Source organism: Pongo pygmaeus, chromosome 8, assembly GCF_028885625.2.
Source record: "Pongo pygmaeus isolate AG05252 chromosome 8, NHGRI_mPonPyg2-v2.0_pri, whole genome shotgun sequence".
Lineage (NCBI taxonomy): Eukaryota > Metazoa > Chordata > Mammalia > Primates > Hominidae > Pongo > Pongo pygmaeus.
Window position 1 is genome coordinate 124,701,715 of NC_072381.2, and position 23,492 is coordinate 124,725,206.

The 23,492-nt window shown below is 53.2% G+C and overlaps 1 protein-coding gene across 7 annotated transcripts in view; it reads left to right on the top strand.

The window, feature by feature from the left end:
• GRK5 (G protein-coupled receptor kinase 5) overlaps positions 1 to 23,492 on the top strand; it is a 254,503-nt gene that overhangs the window by 99,886 nt on the left and 131,125 nt on the right. For 5 of the 7 annotated variants that reach the window (XM_054435334.2, XM_054435335.2, XM_063670320.1 and 2 more), the window contains one exon: positions 20,535 to 20,630. The exons of the other annotated variants lie outside the window; for them this stretch is intronic. In XM_054435334.2, coding sequence (XP_054291309.1) covers positions 20,535 to 20,630 — 96 coding nt within the window. Of the gene's footprint in view, positions 1 to 20,534; positions 20,631 to 23,492 lie in introns of those variants that run through there. 7 annotated transcript variants of the gene reach the window in all.

A 23,492-nucleotide genomic window follows, 5' to 3' on the forward strand; every position in this document is an offset into this window, starting at 1 on the left:
ATACACACTGGATTTTGAATTCTGAGGGGTAAAAACCTCATCTTCCCAACAGAGCCCTCCTTGGCCATTTTACAATTCAAGAAGCGTTTTCTAGGAAGCCTTTTGAAGCCCCACTGCCTTGCCCCAGTTTGCTCTGTTGTGTCACAGGAATGAGGTGGGGAGAGTACAAAGGGAAAGGGTCATGGGGAACCTGGGGCCCCAACCTATACCCTGCCTCTATGAGGCTCCATCTGAGCACCCACCTCTCCAGGTATCATCCTTGGTCCCCTGGGAGTGGGCACCCATGGCGGGTCTGCACTGTATGCCCAGCGCGTCTTTGTAGGCCAAGCCTGCGGGGTCAGAGCTGGGTCTAAGGCTGCTCCCCAGGCCCTTGCAGGAACATAAGTGCCCGGGTTTATCTTTGGGTACCAGAGCTGTGCCCACAGCAGCTCCTGTTTGGATCTGGATCAGGGTCAGGCCCCCATCACTGACCGTGCACCCCAGGCACGCCTCACCCTGCCCCGGCCTCAGCTTCCTGATCTACAAAATGGGTGTCATACTGCAGCCCTGCTGAAATTGTGTGCTTGTGGTAGAAGTGACTGGGAAGAACTCTGCGTGTGGCAAAGGCCCTCGCTGCTGCTTTGGTACAGTCATCTGTGGGGTCATCTGTGATGTATGGGCCAGGCGTGTGCTCCCTCAGAATCCTCTCTGGGTCCCCTGACTCCTCCCCGGGAGCAGCCCACTCCATGGGGCTTCCCTTGGCCCCAAGTGCTTGAAGGGAAAGGTGAACACAGTGAGGGTGACAAAGTTAGGAGGCATGTGTTTTTCTTCCCGGTGACGTTGGGCTGGTCAGCCCACTTCTTCATAGCTTCAGTGTCTTCTCCTGTGCCATGCGGTGGGGGAGCTTTCTTATGCGTCGTTCTGAGGATTAGAGACAATGGCTGCACAGGCACCATGGCTGCCATGCTCAGGCCTGCCCTCGCCCCTGACCCCTAGGCCAGCTGCTTCCTGGTTCCAGGGGGCCAGGAGGAGGATCTTAGTGTTAGCCTGAGATCCTGGGCAGGTCCAGTTCTGAGGCAGGGGAGCCCTGTATGGATTCGGGGAATGCTGGCAGGATGGCCTGCCAGCCCCCTTCTCCCCACTTCCCAGATGGAGCTGAAGGGAAAGGACTCTTCCCTGAGGGAGGCAGATCTTCCCAGGGCCTGTCTGGGAGCTCCCTCCAGTGAGGAGGCTGGTACTGAGGCTGGGAGGGCTGGTGCCCAGGTCCCGGGCTCTTGAGCCTAGATGGAAACTGGGGCCACCTTCGGAGTTCTTGCCACATCCCTGCAGGGCTGGTGCATGAGGGACCGTGTGGTCTCTAAGAAGAGAGGGTTCAGCCCAAGGGTCACCTCCTTCAGGAAGCCTTCCCTGATTCCGCAGGCAGGGTTGATTGCACCTCCCCTGTGCCCCCTCACCCCCCTCTTCCTCTAGTATTGTCACCTGGCATGGGTCAGTGCCACCCACGAGCCTGTGAGTTCTTGTAGGGCAGGGGCCACGTGCCAAGCACCAAATAGGTCCTCAGTATGATTCTGCACGGTGGATGGAAGAACTTTGGGGGAGGCAGAGCCGAGCTCAGTAAGGCCTTGGTGGGAGGGAAGCATTCTGAGTCCAATGGGAGTGTTGAGGGAGGTTGAATCAAGGACAAGGAAGGGTCCTTTCATCCCCCGGGTCCTGTGACCCTATGTGAGATCAAGAGTCAGGTCAGAGTAATGGCGACAGCTCACATTTACTGAGTGCTAACTGGTGCTAACCACAATCTCACTTAGGCCCTAGCAGCCTTCTTAAGAGGGTGGTGTTTCCCCATTTTACGCTTGAACAATCTGAAGCTCAGAGAGGGTAAGCAGCTTGCCTGGGGTCACACAGCTATGGACAGAGACCAGATGAGAACCCTCATCTCTGTGTTGGAATCCCCTCTACAGGTGCCTCTGTGCTGTGCTGGTGTTTGCTTTTGTGGCTTCAGACTTTGGGGGAACTTTCTTAGGACCCAGCTCTTGCTTGTCCCTTGAGCCAGTGTCATCCTTGTGGACTGGGAGTTAAGAACCAGGCATTCTTAGGCTCAAATCCCAGCTCAGCCTCTCAGCAGCTGTGTGCCCAGACCCCTGTCCTCTCTGGGCTTGTTTCCTCCTCTGCAAAACCAATCTACTTTACTGTAGGGTCATGAGGCCCAGAGACTATGGAGGTGGAGCATGGAGGCCAGGGCCTGGTTCATCCTAGCGTCTCCGTGGCGCAGGCTTCCCAGGCCTTGTGTGTACACGATCATGTCCACATGGTAATTAATGTACCTGAGTGCTGAGCAGGTTTTGATTGGCCGGGATCTCTACAGCGTTTGTTTAGCTTCTTTGAAATAGGGGATGCAAAAATTCAGGGGAAAGCAGAAGTAATTAGTACTCACAGGAAAATGCAAATATTTTTATGAGTATCCTATGAAAAATTGTATTTTTCCTGAGCAAGTAGTCCTGTTTATTTCTCCAACAGAATTGCCACAGTTGCAGCAGGGGCTGACCTACAACTGCCAGGAGCATTTCTCAGGTGTCCACTCATCTCCCTTCCCCTGGCTTTCTCTTCCCCTTTAACCCAGAGAAAACATTATGAAGCAAAAGTGACCAAATTTGGGCCTTGCTGAGAGAAGGGGATTACTCTTGTAGTGAAAAGTCAATTTTTGTGGGCAGACTTTTCTCAACTGTGAAAACCAGAATGGGCAAAAACATCGTGAACACAAAAATACATTAAAAAATTATTTTCCTTGGAAAGAACTTTTTTTTTCCAGTTCTGCTACTTCTTGGGAAAAGACATTTTTAAGAAGATCAATAGTGTTGCAAGAGGACTAGGGGTCTCCTTTCTCCTAAGAGATGTAGAGGGATAGAGGGAAAAGGAGGGAAGCCCCAGGCAGGGCAGGGTTGGGGAGTTGGGATGCAGAGCAAGAGGGCTTAAAATGGGATGAGTGCCCACCTCATGCCTCTCACAGTGTGAGGGCTTCAAGCACATTTTCGAATCTACCCTTACAAAGGGCATTTGGTTATTAAGCCAATTAGGAAACTGTGGTTCAGAGAGGTTGGGGAAGTGGCCTGTGGTTATTCAGCTTGTGGACAGAAGAGTCAGCAGCCCAGCCCTCCCTGTCTGATGAGAGCCCCTTCTCTTTCCACACTGCCCTAGAAGAAGGAGCTCTTGATCCAGGGCTGGGTCAACAGACACAGTGAGATGGGAAGAGGCACACCCAGGGGAAGGGCTGTGTGTACCCTCCGCCTTGCTGGGAAGGTGGTTGTATTCCCTTTTTCAGAGCAGAAAATGGAGGCGCAGAGATTATGGTGTGCAGTGTGGCTTATTTGTTGTTGTTTCTAAGTCCATTTGGAAATGATTTCTTCCCTTCCGGTCCTGCCTCCCCCATCTGTTTATCCATCCGTCCATTCATCAGAGATTGATGGAGCTTTTGCTATGTCCAAGCACTGTTCTAGGTGTCTCAGAGACAGGGATACCCACTCACATGAAGTCTGCATTCCAACGGGAGGTGAGGCAGAGCCTGGCAGGAAGCAATGAGCAGAATAACTCAGGAGGCCACGCAGAACGCTTGCTGCAGGGTGATGTGTGCCTGGGACTTAGAAATTAACAGTAAAAGAAAGACAGAGGGGTCCTGAGATGGGGGCAGTGGGTGGGGGCAGGTTGTAGGATTAAAAAGGGCCAGTAGAGGCCTAGCATGGTGACTCACACCTGTAATCCCAGCAATTTGGGAGGCCGAGGCAGGTGGATCACTTGAGCTCAGGAGTTTGAGATCAGCCTGGGCAACATGGCAAAACCCCATCTCTACTAAAAATACAAACATTAGCTGGGCGTGGTGGTGCACGCCTGTAGTCTCAGCTACTCAGGAAGCTGAGGTGGGAGAATCACTTGAAGCCAGTGGGTGGAGGTTGCAGTGAACTGAGATCGCTCTACCACTGCACTCCAGCCTGGGTGACAGAGCAAGACTGTTTCCAAAAAAAAAAAAAAAAAAGTGAGTAGAGGATTTTCCTTCCTAGTGACAGAAATGTTTTAAATGTTTTGGAACTAAACGGAGGTGTTGGAAGCACAACACTGAGTGTACTGAATGCTACTGAATTGTTCACTTTTTTTTTTTTTTTTTTTTTTTTTGAGACGGAGTCTTGCTCTGTCGCCCAGGCTGGAGTAGAGTGGTGCGATCTCAGCTCCACTGCAAGCTCCACCTCCCGGGTTTACGCCATTCTCCTGCCTCAGCCTCCTGAGTAGCTGGGACTACAGCCACCCACCGCTAATTTTTGTTTTTGTATTTTTAGTAGAGATGGGGTTTCACTGTGTTAGCCAGGATGGTCTCGATCTCCTGACCTCGTGTGGTGATCCGCCCGCCTCGGCCTCCCAAAGTGCTGGGATTACAGGAGTGAGCCTCTGCAGCCAGCCTAAATTATTCACTTTAAAATGGTTAATATTAAGTGAATTTCATTTCAATAAATGATTATTTTTTAATGGTGATCAGGGTCAGCCTCATGGAGAAAGTGAGAGCTGTGCAAAAGCTGCAAGGAGGCAAAACCTGTTAACCTGAGGCGGTTTTCTCCCAAGGAGCAGGAAGAGGATTCCAGGCAGAGGGAGCAGCCGGAGCAGCCAGAGCGGAGAAAATGAGACCAGCTGTACTTCCAGAGCCCAATCCAGCCACTGCCTGTTTTTGTAAATAAAGTTTTATGGGAATACAGCCGTGCTCATTTGTCTGCATACTGTCTCCGTGACCCAGAGACCCTATCTGGCCCTTTGCAGAAAAAATCCTCAGGCAGGAACGTGCCTGGGGTGTTTGAGGAGAAGAGTGTGGCTGGAATGGAGTGAGTAGAGGCGAGAGTGGGAGGAGATGAGGTCAGGGAGGCAGTAGGGGCCGAATCATGGTGCCCCCGTGAGACTTCCTCCTTCCTGTGGCATCCCTGGCAATGTTGGGACAGACGCTGGCATCATGCTGATGGGGAAGCTCTGGAAGTATGTGTGTGTATGTAGGGCATAATAGGGTAGAGACATAGTTGAACTTAGAGTCAGATGTCAGAGGACCTAGTCTTGAGACGTGCTGTTTGTCCCTTGCCAGCTCTGTGTCCTCAGTTCTCTCACCCACAGAGCCTGATGGTGATGGTGATGGTAGTGGTGATGGTGGTGGTAATGGTGGTAGTGATGGTGGTAATGGTGGTGCTGGTGGCTGTGGTGATGGTGATGGTGGTGGTAATGGTGCTGGTAGTGGTGATGGTGGTGGTAATGGTAGTGGTGACGGTGGTGATAGTGGTGGTAGTGGTGATGATGGTGGTGGTGATGGTGGTGATGATGGTGGTGGTGATGGTGGTGGTGATGGTGATGGTAATGGTGGTGGTGATGGTGGTGGTGATGGTGGTGGTAATAGTGGTGATGGTGATGATGGTGATGGTAGTGGTGATGGTGGTGGTGGTGATGGTGGTGGTAATGGTGGTGATGATGGTGGTGATAATGGTAGTGATGATGGTGGTGGTAATGGTGGTGGTGATGGTGGTGGTGATGATGGTGGTAATGGTGGTGGTGATGGTGATGATGGTGGTGGTAATGGTGGTGATGATGGTGATGGTAATGGTAGTGGTGATGGTGGTGATGGTGATGATGGTGGTGGTGGTGGTGGTGGTAATGGTGGTGATGATGGTGGTGATAATGGTAGTGGTGATGGTGGTAATGGTGGTGGTGATAGTGGTGGTAATGATGGTGGTAATGGTAGTGGTGATGGTGATGATGATGGTGGTGATGGTGGTGATGGTGGTGGTAATGGTGGTGGTGATGGTGGTGGTGATGATGGCGGTAATGGTGGTGGTGATGGTGATGATGGTGGTGGTAATGGTGGTGATGATGGTGATGGTAATGGTAGTGGTGATGGTGGTGATGGTGGTGGTAATGGTGGTGATGGTGATGGTGATGATGGTAGTGGTAATGGTGTCGGTGATGGTGATGATGGTGGTGGTAGTGGTGGTGGTGATGGTGATGATGGTGGTGATAATGGTAGTGGTGGTGGTGATGGTGGTGTTGGTGGTGGTAATGGTAGTGGTGATGGTGGTAATGGTGGTGGTGATGGTGGTAATGATGGTGGTAATGGTAGTGGTGATGGTGATGATAATGGTGGTGATGATGGTGATGGTAATGGTAGTGGTGATGGTGGTGGTGATGGTGGTGGTGATGGTGGTGGTAATGGTGGTGGTGATGGTGGTGGTGATGGTGGTGGTAATGGTGGTGGTGATGGTGGTGGTGATGGTGGTGGTAATGGTGGTGGTGATGGTGGTGGTGATGGTGGTGGTAATGGTGGTGGTAATGGTGGTGATGATGGTGGTGGTGATGGTGGTGGTGATGGTGGTGGTAATGGTGGTGATGATGGTGGTGATGATGGTGGTGGTGATGGTGGTGGTGATGGTGGTGGTAATGGTGGTGGTAATGGTGGTGATGATGGTGGTGGTAATGGTGGTGGTGATGGTAATGGTAGTGGTGATGGTGATGGCGATGATGGTGGTGGTAATGGTGGTGGTGGTGGTGATGGTGGTGGTAATGGTGGTAATGATGGTGATGGTAATGGTAGTGGTGATGGTGGTGGAGATGATGGTGGTGGTAATGGTGGTGGTGATGGTGGTAATGGTGGTGGTGATGGTAATGGTAGTGGTGATGGTGATGGTGATGATGGTGGTGGTAATGGTGGTGGTGATGGTGATGATGGTGGTGGTAGTGGTGGTGGTGATGGTGATGATGGTGGTGATAATGGTAGTGGTGGTGGTGATGGTGGTGTTGGTGGTGGTAATGGTAGTGGTGATGGTGGTAATGGTGGTGGTGATGGTGGTAATGATGGTGGTAATGGTAGTGGTGATGGTGATGATAATGGTGGTGATGATGGTGATGGTAATGGTAGTGGTGATGGTGGTGGTGATGGTGGTGGTGATGGTGGTGGTAATGGTGGTGGTGATGGTGGTGGTAATGGTGGTGATGATGGTGGTGGTGATGGTGGTGGTAATGGTGGTGATGATGGTGGTGGTGATGGTGGTGGTGATGGTGGTGGTGATGGTGGTGGTGATGGTGGTGGTGATGGTGGTGATGATGGTGGTGGTAATGGTGGTGGTGATGGTAATGGTAGTGGTGATGGTGATGGCGATGATGGTGGTGGTAATGGTGGTGGTGGTGGTGATGGTGGTGGTAATGGTGGTAATGATGGTGATGGTAATGGTAGTGGTGATGGTGGTGGAGATGATGGTGGTGGTAATGGTGGTGGTGATGGTGGTGGTAATGGTGGTGGTGATGGTAATGGTAGTGGTGATGGTGATGGTGATGATGGTGGTGGTAATGGTGGTGGTGGTGGTGATGGTGGTGGTGGCAATGGTAGTGGTGGTGGTGATGGGGAGGGTGGTGGTGATGATGGTGGTAATGGTAGTGGTGGTGGCAATGGCTACATTTAGTGGCACCTATGAGGTGCTAGGTATTTTGCATATGGTGCTAATCCTTAACACAGCAATGCCAGGTGGGTAGCAGTGTCTCAGTTTGCAGGAGAAAACACGGAGGGACTTAACCAAGGCCACACAGGTGGTATGTAGCAAGGCTCAGATAGCAGTGCAGTGACACCCGCTTACATTGCAGTGAAGATGTCATGAGGCAGTGGACGGTTGCATCCTGGTGAACAGTGCAGCTGTCAGGGAGGGGAGGTAGCCTTTGTGGGGAAGGTGGCCTGGTGTCAGCACTGCCCTCCCTGGAAGGGCTTCCTGGGAGGGACTGCCCCCAGCCTCTCCACCTCCCCCGGTCACACCAGAGTGCTCCTCTCCCTCAGGGCCCATGTGCTGGGAGGGGCCCTGTCCCCATCCCCATGGCGACCAGTTACCCAGCCTGATGTTGGTTTTGGTTTTCCTCATTTGAGGTTGTGGGATCCTTCTGGTTGAGGCTGAGGTTTTTCTGCTCTGGAAACCCCAACTGTGTTGTGGCCGTGAGGAGGGGCCTGGAGGTGCTGGCACCTGCCCACAGACCGCAGGCCCCAGATGCCCCGGGCCGCCCCACGCGCCTCACACCATCCAGCCAAGACATTTCAGATGCTCATAGCTGAGAACTGCGGCACAGGGAACTTTCTGGGGTCAGGAGAACTGTGTCTTTGCTCCCCAGGTCCGCTCCTGTAGAGGACAGAGCCACTGGGAGGGCTGGGGTGTGTGACGCCCCGGTTCCCATCTGCTCTGTGGCTTTTGCCCCCACTTTGGGTGGAATCCTTGAGCACAGCAAAGCCCCTGACTGAGCGGCAGGCGGCCAGCAGGCCCGGAAAGGGTTCCAGCCCCTCTCGCCGCCTCCTGGCCTGACAGTTCTGGCAGCTGCTCCCTGGCCTGGCTGTGCCCACATCAGAGTGTCAGCCCTTTGAATGGAACCTGGGGCTGGATCCTGCACAACTCGGCCCATTCCTTAGGTCTGTGAAGTGGTTCTCCTCATGTGAAAAGAGCCAGTCCCCACCAAGTGGTGAAGCTGGTGGTGCCAGCCGCGGAATGCACCCTTGGACAGGGAGAGGCTCTGTGCCCCCCAGACCACCCCACTTCCCTCTCTTGCCTGCCACCTGGGGTCCTATGCTCAGCTAGGAAAGTGCGGGATACACTCAAAGGCAGCAGGACCATGGCGCCTAAAAGCTCCTGGTGCTTCCTGCCCCAGGGAACAGTGGACCCATGCCATGCAGAGGCACTGCACAAGCCCCATCTCGAGAGATTCTGGGTCACAGGTGTTTTGGCAGCCCCTTCATGTTTTCTTCTAAACCTCTCAATCAGGGGATAGTTATGGGGAGCAGTCTCCTCCTGACGCCACTAGACCTTGACCTCCCAGCTCCAGCACTTTGGGGCAGTGTAGTAATGGAGGAACCGAGGGCAGGATGAGGACTGAGGCTGGATTCCCCATGATTCTGGAGAGTGTGCAGAAAGGCTGTGTAGAGAAGGTGCACCGAGTCAGGGACTCAGCCAGGGGCTGGCTGTTCTCAGAAGGTGAGAGGCATAGAGACAGAGCGAGACCCTTGGCCTATATCTGCCCCACTCCATCCCTTCCCTGCCGTGCCCACTCAGTGGGCTCCCCATCATCTGTCTCACCTATGGGGATCTTGAAGAAAACCCTTGACAGAAGGGGCTCTGCGCCCTGTCCTGGTGTAACCCTCCTGGATCTCAGATGAAGAAACTGAGGGCAGAGGGGTGGTGCTTTCTCCCACCCCCGCCCCAAACCAGGGGCCTGTCTCCCTTTCACAGTGGTTGCCAAGTGCATTGGGTTGGAGAGAGTACCCTACAGGCTGAGGTCACCTCAAATACACTTGGCTGGAGTCATGTCGCTTCTGAAAAGGATTGAGTCACTCGGTGACGCAGCCCCTGATCAGGCCCTGTAATTGGGATCTCGCCTTGTTCGGGGCTGGATGAAAAGAGACTTAGAATCAGTGAGAAGCCACATTCCCACCTCATCAGTTTCAGTTGGAGGTGCCTCTCTGGGGGTGGCAAAGGTGGCAGAGCCCAGATGGATGGAAAATAAGTATAAGTGGAGGGGAGGGAGGAATAGGAGGCAGTAGACACAGGGGTAACCCATTCTCATCAGAACAACTGGCCACCTCCACTTTGCCCAGGCCAGATCTGACTCTGAGAACACCCACAGCCTCCCCACGGTGATATTTTCTGGAAATCCAGCCCTGCTGGCAGCACAGTGGGAGCTGAGTCCTGAAAGCCCACCTGGGTAGAAAAGAACTGGATGGAGTCTTTAGTCCTGCAGACATCACAGGCAGAACTGTGACACTGCCTTCTACTCGACTGCAGATGAGTCATCGGCCTTTGTGGCTGGGAATGCAGTAGAGTGATTCTTCCACATGCAGTCACGGCGACACCTGAGACCCTCCCAGACTGATTCAGTTGCGTCGAGAGCAGCTTCTCCAGTTTTCAGGGCTTTCCTTCCTCCCCCTCCAAATTCATAGTCGAAAGATTCATAGTCGAAAGACCCACTTCATGACATAGTTTGGGTTTCTAACAAATGTGGCCCCCTGCATTAGCATAATGCTGACTTTTCTGAGCCACAAGCCAGTTTCTGCTGGGAAGTCCTGGGGTCTCTGCAGCCTGTGCCCCTCGTTACCCCATGTCCTTGTGCCTTTAACCAGCAGTGCCCCCGAACTATTCTGGAAATGGGGGTGGTAGTTTCTGTGGCCCCATTCCTGCTGCGTCTGGTTATGCCTGGCCCCAACCCAGGGGCTTCTGCTCTGAGCTGAGAGCTGGGGTGGCAGTGCCATGTCACCCTGCCCTATCCACACAAGGACCAGACCCACTGAATTGTTTCAAACTCTAGAGTGACCCGTGACATGTGGCCTGGAGAGAAAAGATGAGTTGGCCGATCAGATTTGCTCCTTTAGCCTTTGGAATTAGGATTCTGGGAGATAGGTAGTGAGCTGGGCTGAAGGGTCCTGAAGACATAGCAGCCTCAACAGCTGCAACACAGTTCTAACTACCCAGGATTAGTGCAGACATCACAAATGAAGAGCACAGTCTCCACAAGACCACCCTCACTCCAGGCACCTGCCACAAGGGTGGGGGTCCCCAGGCCACTGGCACTTCTGACCATGGCAAGAGATTCAGAGTTTCCCCTGAAGCTCTCAGGTTGGATAATTTGCTAGACTCCCTCACAGAACCCAGCGCAGTGCTACACTGACAATTACAGTTCTATTGTTGCAAAAAGATACCCAAACCAGTAACAGGGAGAGGTGCCCAGGGCAAGGTCTGAGAGTCCCAGATGTGAAGCTGCCATGGATGTGCCACCTCCTGGCACATTGGTGTGTGATTACCAGGAAGCTCACCCAGGCCTCAGTGTCTGGAGTTTTTACTGGAGCATCATTATTTTGGCATGATTGATGGAATCACTGGGCACATGGTTGAACCCAGTGTCTGGTCCCCTGTCCCTTCCTGGAAGTCAGGGTGATATCACGTGGCCCAAAGCCTTAACCTTCTAATCCCATGGCTGGTCTCTCTGACATGCCCAGCCCCCCTCATGAGTCATCTTGTTAGCGTAAACTCAGATATGGCTTCAGGGGCCTACCATGAATGAAAAAGACACTCCTGTTACTCAGAAAATTCCAAGGACTTAGAGACTACCTCTCAGGAACCAGGGACAAAGGCCAGTCAGATTCTTTATTATACAATGACCAGTTGGGGCCTGTGCAAAGACCTGAGTATGTCCTGATCTGTGGGGATGCCAGGAGTCTGCCCCGGAGGGGTGTGGCCCATGGGAAAACAGGCCCCCACTTATTCAGGGTCCAGAAAGCACAGCAGGTCCACTGCGGCTCCTGCCTTCCCATCCCCAGGGATGACTCTCTTTTCTCTGGGATCTGTAAACAATAAAGGTCCAAGGGTCACCAGAAGGCAAAGAGGCATTCAGTAGATGGGTGTGTGTGTGTGTGTGTGTGTGTGTGTGTGTGTGTGTGTGTGCCCAAAATAGATGTGAGGCTTGAGGTGACTTCTGCCCAACTTCACAGGGAGATGTTCAGGGCCTGGGGGAGAGTGGGGGGGCAGTGGCCCCTGAGGCTGTCTCATTGGCCTGGACCCCTCAATGCTGCAGCTGAGCGGTGCTCTCCCTGCAGTCTCCCTTAGGCCTTCCGGTATAGGAGGGGCCTCATATGGTTTGCCCTGCCCCTGTGAGTGGCCCTATTAATGGCTTTGAGGCTGCCAGGCATCCTGCTGTGAGAAGAATGCTTGACTCAAGTCAGGCAGGATGCAGCGACCTTGTCAGAGTCAGAGCCTAGGATCACCAAATTCTGGAGCTGGGAGGAATATTTTTCAGTCAACTTTTCCAAGCCTGTGTGTGTCTCTTCAGGTCCTTTTTAGAAGACGTAGACAGGGCAGAAATAACAAGTCAGAGAGGAAGAAATTCCTAGAAAGAGTGGTCCCGTCATCCCTTTTCTGTCTGATTTCAGGGACTTTCTCTTGACTTACAGCAGTGGTTCTCAAAGTGAGAGTGCATCAGAATCACCTGCAGAGCTCATTAAGTCACCGAAGCTGGCCCATCCCCAGAGTGTCTGATTCTGTAGGTCCAGGGTGGGGCCCAGGAAGCTGCATTTCTAACTGGCTCCCAGCAATGCTGATGCTGCTGGTCCAAGGACCACCGAGAACCACTGACTTAAGGGCAAGAAGGAAGCTCCTTCCAACAAATGCATGGAACCTTCCTCAGTTTCCCCCGTGGAACCTTTCTCTGACCGATTGCGCATTTGTCACCAGGGAGGAAAAGAACATTATAATGACTAAGAGTCAGAACAGCTGAGCCCTGGTTCAGGTTATGATACACACTCCCTGATTGAGGCAAGGTTCTTTCCTTTCTGGGACTCTATTTCTGAATCTGTCAAACGGGTTCAATACTAGGACCTACGTCACAGGGGTGATGTGAGGATTGAACTAGATGACATGTTACTGGTGCAAATTCCCTGACTCTGGGGGTACAGCAAAGGCCATATAAGCAGTCCAGGGTCAGTTGTTTTGCACAGGTCTATCCTATCCCTCCCAAGGATGGTATGTGAACCTGTTGGGCTTAAAGGAACCCAGTAAGTTAGACCTTAGACCGTCCACATCACCAGTATTGCGGGCTTTGTCAGTGTCCTTTGGAGGAGGGGGCTGTGCTGGCAGTTCCACTCCACTGTACCAGGCGATCACAGGGCTCTGGGGGCTATAGGCCGCTCACTGCTCAGAACCCATCATCCCTGCACCCCAGCCACATCCCACTGCTGCCACAGGGACAATGCCTTCCTGGAGCTCAGGTCGTCCCACTGCCCTCCCCACAAGCACTTCACCTCCCCCATCCTCAGCTTCTCCCTTCTGTTCTCCATTTCAGCCCCTACCTTGAAAACAAACACCACTCTCAGAAACAGCAAAGGCAACAAGAATAACAGCAAGCCAGTTTCTTCCCCCACCAAGACAGCCTCTTCTCCCATGGCAGTTTTTTGGGGAGAATGATACTGTTATTCTTCCCTGGGGTTAGCCACAGGAGCAAAAGAAACGCTTTAGTCTCTCGATAGCTCACTGCGACAAGTGCTTGGCCCGTGCTTAAGAATTATTACTTGGCTTCTGCCTTCCATCGGGCACTCCATTCCCTGACAGGACATGCCCTCCTCCTGCAGGGCCCCCACCCTCCTTTGCTGACCACTCTCCTTCCTCCTGCCCTGCCTTCCCCTTAACATACTTCCCCAGTCTGGCAGGAGGGCACCTGCTGGAGGACATTGCTGGCAGCTGGCAGCCGAGGGGGCCCCCGGGGCTGGAGAAAGCAGGAGTGACAGTGGGATTGGACAAGCAATGCCCTCCCTAGAGTCTGTCCCTTCTAAAGGGCCAGTGGCAGCCTGAGCCATGAATCAGAGGATATACCATCTTGCTGTTGTCCGCCTTTCTTCAGGTTTTGTCTTGGACTCCTTCCCACCCAAGGCCACCTTGGTCCTCTGGTGCCTTCCCCAGAGCGGAAGCCCCCCTGATTGGCCCTGGGCCTCGGTCACTGCCATTTTCCCTTGCCTGGCGGGGCCACCCTTCTCCATGCAACCTACCCTACCTGCCTGGCTACAACCCCAGCTGTCTTGCTCATCTTTGCTCTTTGATGCATGGAATGAGCTGGATGAGGTCAGGGACCATGTCCTCTTCCCTGACTCGTTACTGGGACCTGAAAGGTAAACTCTGAACAGCAGAGGATCCTTTGAGAAAGCAAATAAAGCCCGAGGCTCCTCGGGACGGGAAAGAGCGGTGAGCTAGCGCCAGCAGAAGATTGTGCTCCCACCTGGATGTGTGGCTTATTCCCTGACTCCATTAATTCCTCTCCCTGAGCCTCAGCTTTCTCATCTGTGAATAGGGTCAGTACCTCTGGAATGAGGGCCGAATGTACAGTGCCCAGGCCAGTGCTCAGCCCAGAAGGCTGGCAGGGAGGGAGGTTGTCATTTATTCCTGCAAGCATTCATACCTTTACCCAGTCAGCCAAGTAACTTAATGGAAGCTTGCAATTAAATAGGCATTAGCTGTACCCGCCCCCTTCCCAGGAGCAGGTCTGACCTGAGCTGGGAGAGGGCTGTGATCCAGACAAGGGGCTCTGCCTTTTCAGGGCAGCACGAGAAGGGACACTAGAGCTGGAGCTTGAAGAACAAGCATTCCTGGCAGAGAAAGCTACGCCTGCAGGGTTGGAGTGGGGGAACGATGATGCATACAGGGATTGGAGGGTCTGCCAGGTGGCCAGGTGGCTGGACGTAAAGCATGACACTTGTATTCACTCAGCAGATACTGTTTGGGCATCTACAGTGGACCAAGAAGAAGGTGACAGAGAACAAAGAAACCCAGGTCCCTGACACCACGGGTCCGCTATCAGCACAGGGGAGACTGATGACGGGCAAGGAAACAAATAAGTGGGAAGATTTCAGGTGGTGATGAGAGCTGTGGGCTGGGTCTGGGAGTCCAGCAGTCACTTCGCACGTAGAGGTTGAATGAGTCCATGAAAGTGTGCCGCGTGCGTTGAGAGAATGGATCTGTAAGCTGATGTGCATGTTCAACAGAGAGACAGACAGACTGACCGACCAGTGCTTCCTACACACTTCCATGGCACGTGGAGAATGGGCCTGCTTCACAACCAAGCTCGGAGGAGACCTCCAGGAAGGTAGAATTCAGGCTAAGACTGGAAGTGCGGGTGATAAGCATTCAGAAAGGTAGGAAGAAGGTGCTCCTGGCAGAATGAACAGTGAGTCTAAAGGCTCTGAGAGCAGAGGCAGGGAGGGAAATAAAGTTTAGGAAGACGGTCACCGAGGCCCTGAATGGGACCAAGGAGAACGGGCTGAGCCTATGGGTGGTCAGGCCTGGGAATTGGCCATTCCTGCTGCTGGGACCTGAGCACGGGGGAGGTGGGAGGTGATGGCCCCAGCCCTTTGTAGGCCTAACACCCCTCCCCAGCAGTGAGGTGGGCCTAGGGCAGCGGGGGCTGTAGGGCCAGGACACAGGAGGAGTTTTTACAGTGGCATGGCTGGGCCCTGCCCCCTCTCAGGATACAGAGAAACAATCAAGTCCTATGAAATAATAAACAGTGCCTATACTTCAGTGATCAAATATGCAGCTTCACAACCCCACAGCATCTTGAGAGCCAAACATTTGTCTAGACATGGTGCCCTCTCTGAGGCAGGTTTTGTTTGTTGTTAAGAAGTGAAACCTTCTTCCAGCCCATCTGAGTCAGGAAGGTTGGGTTTATTTCATGGCACTTTTAGAGGAACTGGAAGCCAGATATGGGGTGAGAGGCCATTCTGGGGTCTGCTGTCATTTAGGGGGATCCCCTGCTGAGAACATCCTTGTATTAGCTTCCTGTTGCTGCTGTAACATTGTCACAAGCTAAGGGGATTAAAACACCACACATTTAGTATCTTACCGTTCTGGAGATCGGAAGTCTGATGCAGTCTCAGTGAGTTAAAGTCAAGGCATCAGCAGGGCTGTGTTCCCTCTGGGGGCTCCGGGGAGAATCCTTCCTGGCCTGCATGCCTTGGCTTGTGGCCCCTTCCCGTCTTCCAAGCCAGCAAATGGCTGGTGAGTCTTCATCACATTGCATCACTCTGACACTGGTTACTCCTTCTCCCTCTTCCACATTTTAGGACCCTGTTGGTGACAGTGGGCCCACCTGGATAATCCAGGATTATGTCCCTATCATTATCCATAATTTCATCCACAAACTTAATGCTCATTTGTCATGGAACCTAACGTATTCACAGGTTCTAGGGATTAGGGCATCCCTGAGGGCGTTATCCTGCTCACCACAGTCCCCCTGCCCTATTCTAGAAGCTGAGGAAATAGGGTTGAGGAGGAAAGTGAGCCCAGGCCGTAGCTGGAGAGTCTGCACCCTCGGCTTGGGGCTGCCTCCAAGTGGCTTACCTTTCTCACTGCCTCCAACCCCACCACAGCTGCGCCATCACTAACAGATCTCCCCCAACCCCTGTTCTTTTCCTAAATGTTGGTAAAATGGTCATTAAGTAAAGCAGCATTTTTCCACATCCCTACCCTTGACTTACTTTTTCTTTTGAGATGGGGTCTTGCTCTGCACCCAGGCTAGAGTGCAGTGGCATGATCATAGCTCACTGCAGCCTTGAACTTCTGGGCCCAAGCAATCCTCCTGTGTGCCACCACGCCCAGCTACTTATTTTATTTTTATTTTTAGTAGAGACGGAGTCTTGCTATGTTGCCTAAGCTGGTCTAAACTCCTGGGCTCAAGCAATCCTCCCATCTTGGCCTCCCAAAGTGCTGGGATTACAGGCGTGAGCCACCACATCTGGCCCCAACCCTTGACATTTTAGAGCCAACCATTCTTTGTTCCAGGGGTCTGTTCTGTGCACAGCGCAATGTTTAACCATATCCTTGGCCTGCACCCACTAGCTGCCAGTAGCACCTCTCCACCCAGTGGTGACAATTAAAAATGTCTCCAGACATTGCCAAATGTTTCCTGGGAGGCCGTCGCTGGGGTTGGGAACCACTGAGGTAACGCCTTGGATGTGTCTGTCTTCCCTGCTAGCAACACTGCGTCCGGCACCTCCAGAGGGCTTGCCGCTTAGTATGTGCTCAACACATATTGGTTGAACGCATCAGTGAACCTATGTTAACTTTCTTAATGAATAAATCTGTAAGTGTGCGTGTATAAAATAGACTCCTGGGTTCCATAGACTGGCTGCCTGAGAGTCACCCAGGGATCCTTTTAAGAAGTCATATTCCTGGGGTCCAGTCACAGAGGATTGGGGTACAGCCTAGCAATCTGTATTGTCAAGAGTGCTTCATCAGTTCCCCAAAAACTTAAACATATATACCATATAATCCAGCAATTTCCCTCCTGAGTATATACCCAAAAGAATGGAAAGCAGGGACTCGAACAGATACTTGTATGCAAATATCCATAGCAGCGTTATTCGTAATAGCTAAAAGGTAGAAACAGCCCATGTGTCTATCCACAAATAAATGATAAACAAAAAGTTGTATACCCATACAACAGAATATTATTCAGCCTTCAAAACAAATGAAGTTGTGACACGTGCTCCAACATGGGCGAAGCTCGAGGACATTACGCTAAGTGAAAGAACAGACACAAAAGAACATTTATGATTCCCTTATACGAGGTATCTAGAGTAGTCACAATCATAGACATGGAGTGTAGGAGAGAGGTTGCCGGGGGCTGGGAGGAAGGAGGGAATGGGAGTTAATGTTTAATGGGTTCAGAGTTTCAGTTTGGGATGATGAAAGAGTCCTGGAAATGGAAGGTGGTGATGGTTCCACAGCAATGGGAACGTCCTTAATGCGGCTGACTCGTTCGCCTAAATAATGGTTAAACTGGTACATTTTGTGTTATGCACATTTTGCCATATGCAAAAAATGGTGCTTCATGCCTGCCAGGTCTGAGAATCAGTAGTGTGCGAGAGGAATGGGGAGCAGGGGATGGACCCGTCAAGTTCTAACGACCCTCCCAGGCCTTGCAGCTGCTGGGATGGGGACATCAGACTCTGCTGAGCTAGGGTTTAGGCTGATTTCTTGAGAGGGTGGCCCTTCTCTGGGTGTGCATAGAACTTCTAGGCTGCCTGAATGAGGGCTGCGGCTGGATGAGGATTGACTTGTCTGGAGGCCACATGTGCTGTCCCCCGGGCAGCTGCTACCCAGCTCCGGCTGATTCTTGCCATGTGGGGTGCCTGGCTGTGGGAGAGACGTCCAAGATCTGGATTTCGATGTGAAATCTCCTCATTTTTATTTATTTCAATAGTTTTGGGGGAACAGGTGGTGTTTGGTTGCATGGAATGTTCTTTAGTGGTGATTTCTGAGATTTTGGTGCAGCCGTCATCTGAGCGAGGTACACTGTAGCTAGTGTGTAGTCTTTTATCCCTCACCTCCCTCCCACCCTTCCCGCAAGTCCCCAGAGTCCATTATATCATTCTTATGCCTTTGTGTCCTCATCTGAGCTCCTGGGAATCTCCTAATTTTTCAATGTTGGCAACTGGTTCAGTGAACAAGCAAACAGACAAACAAGCCACCTAAGGGTCACACTGGTGACCCTGCGGGCCTCTGGTCCGGCCTACAGCTTTTCTGGGAGCTCACAGGCTGGGACCCCAGCTAGATCCTTGCTCCTGCTCCCGTCATGGCTGCCATGTCACTCCTGAAGTTTGACACCAGCTTTCTCTTTGATCCTCTGAGAATTTCTCTTGTATTCAGGGCACTCAAAATGGTGGTTTACAGACAGAACAGCAAGAACAAGAGCCCAGGGTCTGGATTCTGCTCAGGCTGGGGTCTTGGCTCTGCCAATTATGAGACACGGGGCCATAGATGACTTGCTACCTTTCCCCCATGCCTCGATCTCCTCATCTGTCAACTGGGTATGTCATAGTTCCTGCCGGCCAGGTGCAGTGGCTCATGCCTGTAATCTCAGCACTTTGGGAGGCCAAGGAAGGCGGATCACTTGAGGTCAGGAGTTTGAGACCAGCCTGGCCAACATGGTGAAACCCTGTCTCTACTGAAAATATGAAAAATTAGCCAGGTATGGTGGTGCACATCTGTATTCCCAGCTACTTGGGAGGCTGAGGCAAGAGAATCGCTTGAACCAGGGAGGCAGAGGTTGCAGTGAACCGAGATCGCACCATTGCACTCCATCCTGGGTGACAGAGTGAGACTCTGTCTCAAAAAAAGAAAAAAAAAAGTTCCTGCCTTGTAGAGTAAGGGTGAAGCCTGCAGGTGAGGGGCTTGGCCCCGGGCAGGGCAAGTGCATGGCTGAGCAGTATGCGCGTGTATGTTTATGTGTGCATGAAATGTGTGTGCACTTGTGTGTGTGGCCCCCATTGGTGGAAAGAGTGAGAGCGTGGCGTAGGTCAAGCCACCAGCAGGCCCAGTGATTTCTTCCTCAAAGAGTCATTCTGAGGATTAAACAAGATCATGTACAGATGGAGCCTCACCACGGCAGGTGCCTAATACGCATTCCTTCTGTCCCTCGGAGTGTGAGGCCTTGGCCGTCTGTGGAGATTTGAGAGGAGGACATTGGGGCTAGTTGGAGAGGAGGGAGTTGGGTTGAAGATGCAATGAGAGGAGAAGAGAGAGATGGACTCCCCCCATCAGCACCCTCTCCTGCTTCCTGGAGCAGGAGCGGAGTTCTGGTCCCATTCTCAGAGGCAGGTGCACTGGCTAATCAGGGCTATGACCTTGCTTTCCAGGATAGCTTGGATGACAATTAAGAATCCCCAGTTCTATGTCTACTTTTAAACACATGCTACCTTGTAATCACTCCTTTCAGCTTTGGGAGGAAGGCCTTACTGTCTCCACTTCATGGATGAGGACTCAGAGAGGATGCGTGCTTGTCCAGGCTTGCCTGGGCAGCAGGGGACGGCCACAGGGCCAGAGCGAGGTGGAGGATGGGTTGGGCTGGCTGGGAGAGGGCTGGAGCTGAGTGCCAGTGGGCTCCCCTGGGTTTGCTGGTGTGCAGAAGGGGCCTTGTCCTGCCCAGCCGGTTCCTGGGAGGGTGAGAGAGTGGAGGGGCTACATACCCACCCAGCATCAGACGAGCTACATAAAATCCTGATAACCAAGGGGCACAAAGGGCTCCATGACCTGTGGTGAGTCATGGACAGATGGTGGCTAAGCGCCACTGTAAGGGTGGAGAGTGGGTGACGGCACCTTGGTCCCCAGGAGCCCTCCGGCCACATAGCACAGCAGTGCCTTCAGGTCCAAGGCCCAGACACTGGTGGGCTCAGGGACACTCAGGCCCAGAGCTGCACTCCATCGCTGTTTGCGCCTGTGCACCCTGACACCTGTCCACCATCCCTTGGACCAGGAGTGCAAGGATGACGGGAACACCTGTGTGCGCCTCATGTGGTTCTGCACGTTACACGTGCCTGTTCATTACATTTGTTCATTACTAGTGCACATTCATTGTGTGTGTGCACGTTCATCACGTCCACATGCTCAGTGCTCGTGTGCACTGGGGAGGATGTGAGGCACGGCGGGCCCCTCAGGAGTCCCTCCTTCCTTCCAGCCTCGGAGACTCCAGGGTTTGTGAGGAGGGAGAAGAAGGGGGTACTTGACAAGTGGAAACTGAAGTTCTTGTCCCCCAACATCTAGCCTCCAGCTGGGGAAGGAGACTCTCCACAGAAAGCAAGAGGACAAAATGAGGGCTACGAGGGGCCGTGGGCACCTGCCTGTGCCTCCGCCCCCCAGGGATGTCCCAAGCTAAAGGGGACGTTCAGACGTGGCAGGCCTGGCCCCTGCTGTGGGAAGGCTGTGGTCTAGTCTAGCGGAACAGCTGTGGGGGGTGGGGTGCAGGGGAGCCCTAGGCCTCACTGCTAGGGGGCCGGGGTCAGGCAGGACTGTGCGGGATACTGGGGCTCACAGCCCACCTGGGAGGGAGAGTGTGTGTGTTTGTGTGTGTCTTGGGCTAGGGGTGTGTCACTGGCTTGACCTACAGCCGTCCCTCTGTCTCTCAGCCCAGGAGGCTGGTGGGCAGGCTCACTGCGGGGACGCCGCAGGCTCTGGAGCCTCAGCCAGGCATCTTTTTCCCCATCTCTGCAGGGGGCGGAGGAAAGCGCAAAGGGAAAAGCAAGAAGTGGAAGGAAATCCTGAAGTTCCCTCACATTAGCCAGTGTGAAGACCTCCGAAGGACCATAGGTAAGCTGTCCTGCCTGGGGGCTGTAGGGGGAGTGAATAGCAGGTGAGCCACCAAGCTGTCTGTGCATTGAGGCAAATGGGTGAGCCGCCAAGCCGTCTGTGCAGTGAGGCAAACAGGTGAGCCACCAAGCCGTCTGTGCAGTGAGGCAAATGCCAGTCAGTGGGCACAGTATCGTGCTTCCAGGTAGGGGCTCCAGGCTGACCTGTTTGCTAATCGACATAAACAGGCAACCAGTATTCATTGAATATATGGCATGTGCCAGGCAGAGTGACCTCCTCCCAGTTACCCTTTGAGGCAGGTGCTATTATTTAATATTTCACTTCACCTTTCAGATGGGGAAACTGAGGCACAGAGTGGTTCTGTAACCGCCCCAAAGTCACACAGCTGATGGGAGGGTGGTGGAGGTAGGCCAGGCCCAGCACAGAGCCGCCGCTCATAACTTCCCCCCTTTCTTCCTGGAGCCTGTGGGTCCTGCCCTCAGGGGGCAGCCCAGGCTTTGGGAGCTGAGAGTCAGGTGATGTGGGGAAGGTGGGGTGAAGTGGGGGAGGTGGGGCTCCTCTTTCCACCTGCTGGGGATGTCAGTGCTCCTGAGGAGCCACTGGGCTCAGTGGCACAGCTTAGTCCCCTGTATCCAGCACACACACACCAGGCACCTCCAAGAGCAGCCAACCAAGTGGGTCTGTGCTTGGTCCCACGCAGGACACGGCTGTGGTGAGGAGGCCTGGGTGCCTGGGCGAGAGCACCCAGGGGACAGGCATGATGTGTTTTGGGGTCCCGGCCCTTCTCCCCTGTGTGCCCTGGAGTGGGTCCTTCCCCATCACTGCCTGAGGGCTCCCCATCCGCTTATTATTGTCAGAGGTCATGGACGTGCTGAACACGTTTAAGAAGACTCAAGTCCACTGAAGGCTGGGCACGGGGTGGTGCCGCCCGGAACTCCATAGGCCCAGCTTTTCTGGGGACTTCTGCCCAGGGCTTCAGGTGAGCTGCCCTGTGCCTGCCCTGGAATTCGAGGCCACGTGTAGCCATTTATTCAGCTTTTCTAAGTGGCCTCTTCACGGCCTGGCCCCACCAGTTTCCAGGGCCGGGGGGACTTACCTGCTACCCCCAGGCTTGCTCCTTCCTGGCCCTGGGCCACTCAGTCCACACTCCATGTTTATAGGTGATAGGAAGCCATCTGTGCCCCGCCCCACGAAGGCAGACGTGAGCAGGTGAAGCAAGGTGGGATCCTGAAGGGTCAGGAAACGTCCTCAAGACCCACCTTCCATCCCTAAAATCCCAGGCACATCAGAATCCCCATGGTGTTCTTGGGCCGAGAATGCTGCTGGCCTGAGGGATCGGGGGCTCTGGGTCCAGGCAGACATGGGTTCAGATCCTGCCCTCTCTACTGGCCGCATGACAAGTTAATTTATCCTGCTGAGCCTGTTTCCCCAGCTGTAACACTGTCTGTGAACCCAGTCATAGGGTGGTGGAGTGAGTGAGATGAGACCATGTGTGTAAAGGGCTTAGCTGGTGCCCTCCTCGGGAGACCAGGGGACCACGCCCCTCTGCACGCTGGCGTGCTTTCCGGAGTTCCCACAGACACCATGGTGCCATGGATGCCGTGTGCACCCTTGATGATCAGCTTTTCTGTTGGAGGCACTCGAGGTCGGGTGGAAGAGAAGAGGGGCTGTGTTCCTGGGGCTGGAGCTTACTGGGGAGGATTTGACCACTGAGACTTTGCAGGGGGCCTTCAGAGAGGGGAGCCAGGGAGAACCCCTCTGGTGACTGGCCATTTCCTCATGGGGGGCCATTTTGTTCTTCATGCTAATTTTGGCTTAGAGAGAATAGGGCCTGTTGTGGGACTGGGGAGGAGACCTTAGTTGCCATGGTTGCAACTCACCCATGTGTGCCCAGCAAGTACCCCCTTTCTGGTGAGCCGAGCCTTCTATGTCATTTTCATCCTGGGTCTGCTGGCTGCCAGAAAGCCATTCCTGGATGCTGAGCCCAGCTTCTCCCAAAAGAGGGATGTTACCTCACAACCCATTCACTGTCGCCCCAGGGAACGTCTTGCACTCATCCACAGGGCCACAGCGCTGCTCAGAGAGACCTTTCTGGGGTGTTGAGTTGGAGGTGAGAGCTTACAACAGGAGGAAAGCATCTCCAAGGGGAGCAATGTGAGAAGCGGGCACCTGCGCACAGCCACGCTCACCTGGCAGGGCGGTGCTTCCTGGCCCTGGCTAAACTGTCGGCAGGTGGTGATGCCGGGAGTGCTATGGGGCACAGCCAGATATGAAGGCCACTTCCTCAGAGAAGCCTCTTTTGACTCCTGAATTTAAATGAGCTCCAGACCAGAGTCTCTCAGAGCACCTGTCCTCTTCTGCCAGAGCACCCTTCCTCAGGGCTCTTTGGGGAGGAACTGGATTGTTAAAATTCACCACTGCATAGTTGGTGCCTGCCTCACAGGAGGGGCACAATAGATGTCAGTTGGATGAACGAGGGAAGGAAGGAATAAATGAGGTGTACGTGACCACTCAACTTATGAAGTGTTTCTAATAAATAGAGCATCAAGAGCCAGAGACTGAGCATTCATGTATCTGCCATCCAGATGAGAGAAATCTTAACATTTTGCTATATTTGATTCATGCGTTTCTCAAAACTATAAAACATGAAAATATGAAATATAGGATTTATGGTTCCAGACAAGAGGGAGTAGATGCAGTGTTTCCTGTCCTTCCCGCTAAGGACAGTCAAAAACCCTGGACATTATGTATAAAACAAACATAGGATTTTGAAAGCCGGGAGAGAAGAAGGCAGACTGGCTGGGGACCTCGAGCCATGAGGGACGACACAGCAGTGAGCTTCCTAGGTTTCTTTTTTATATC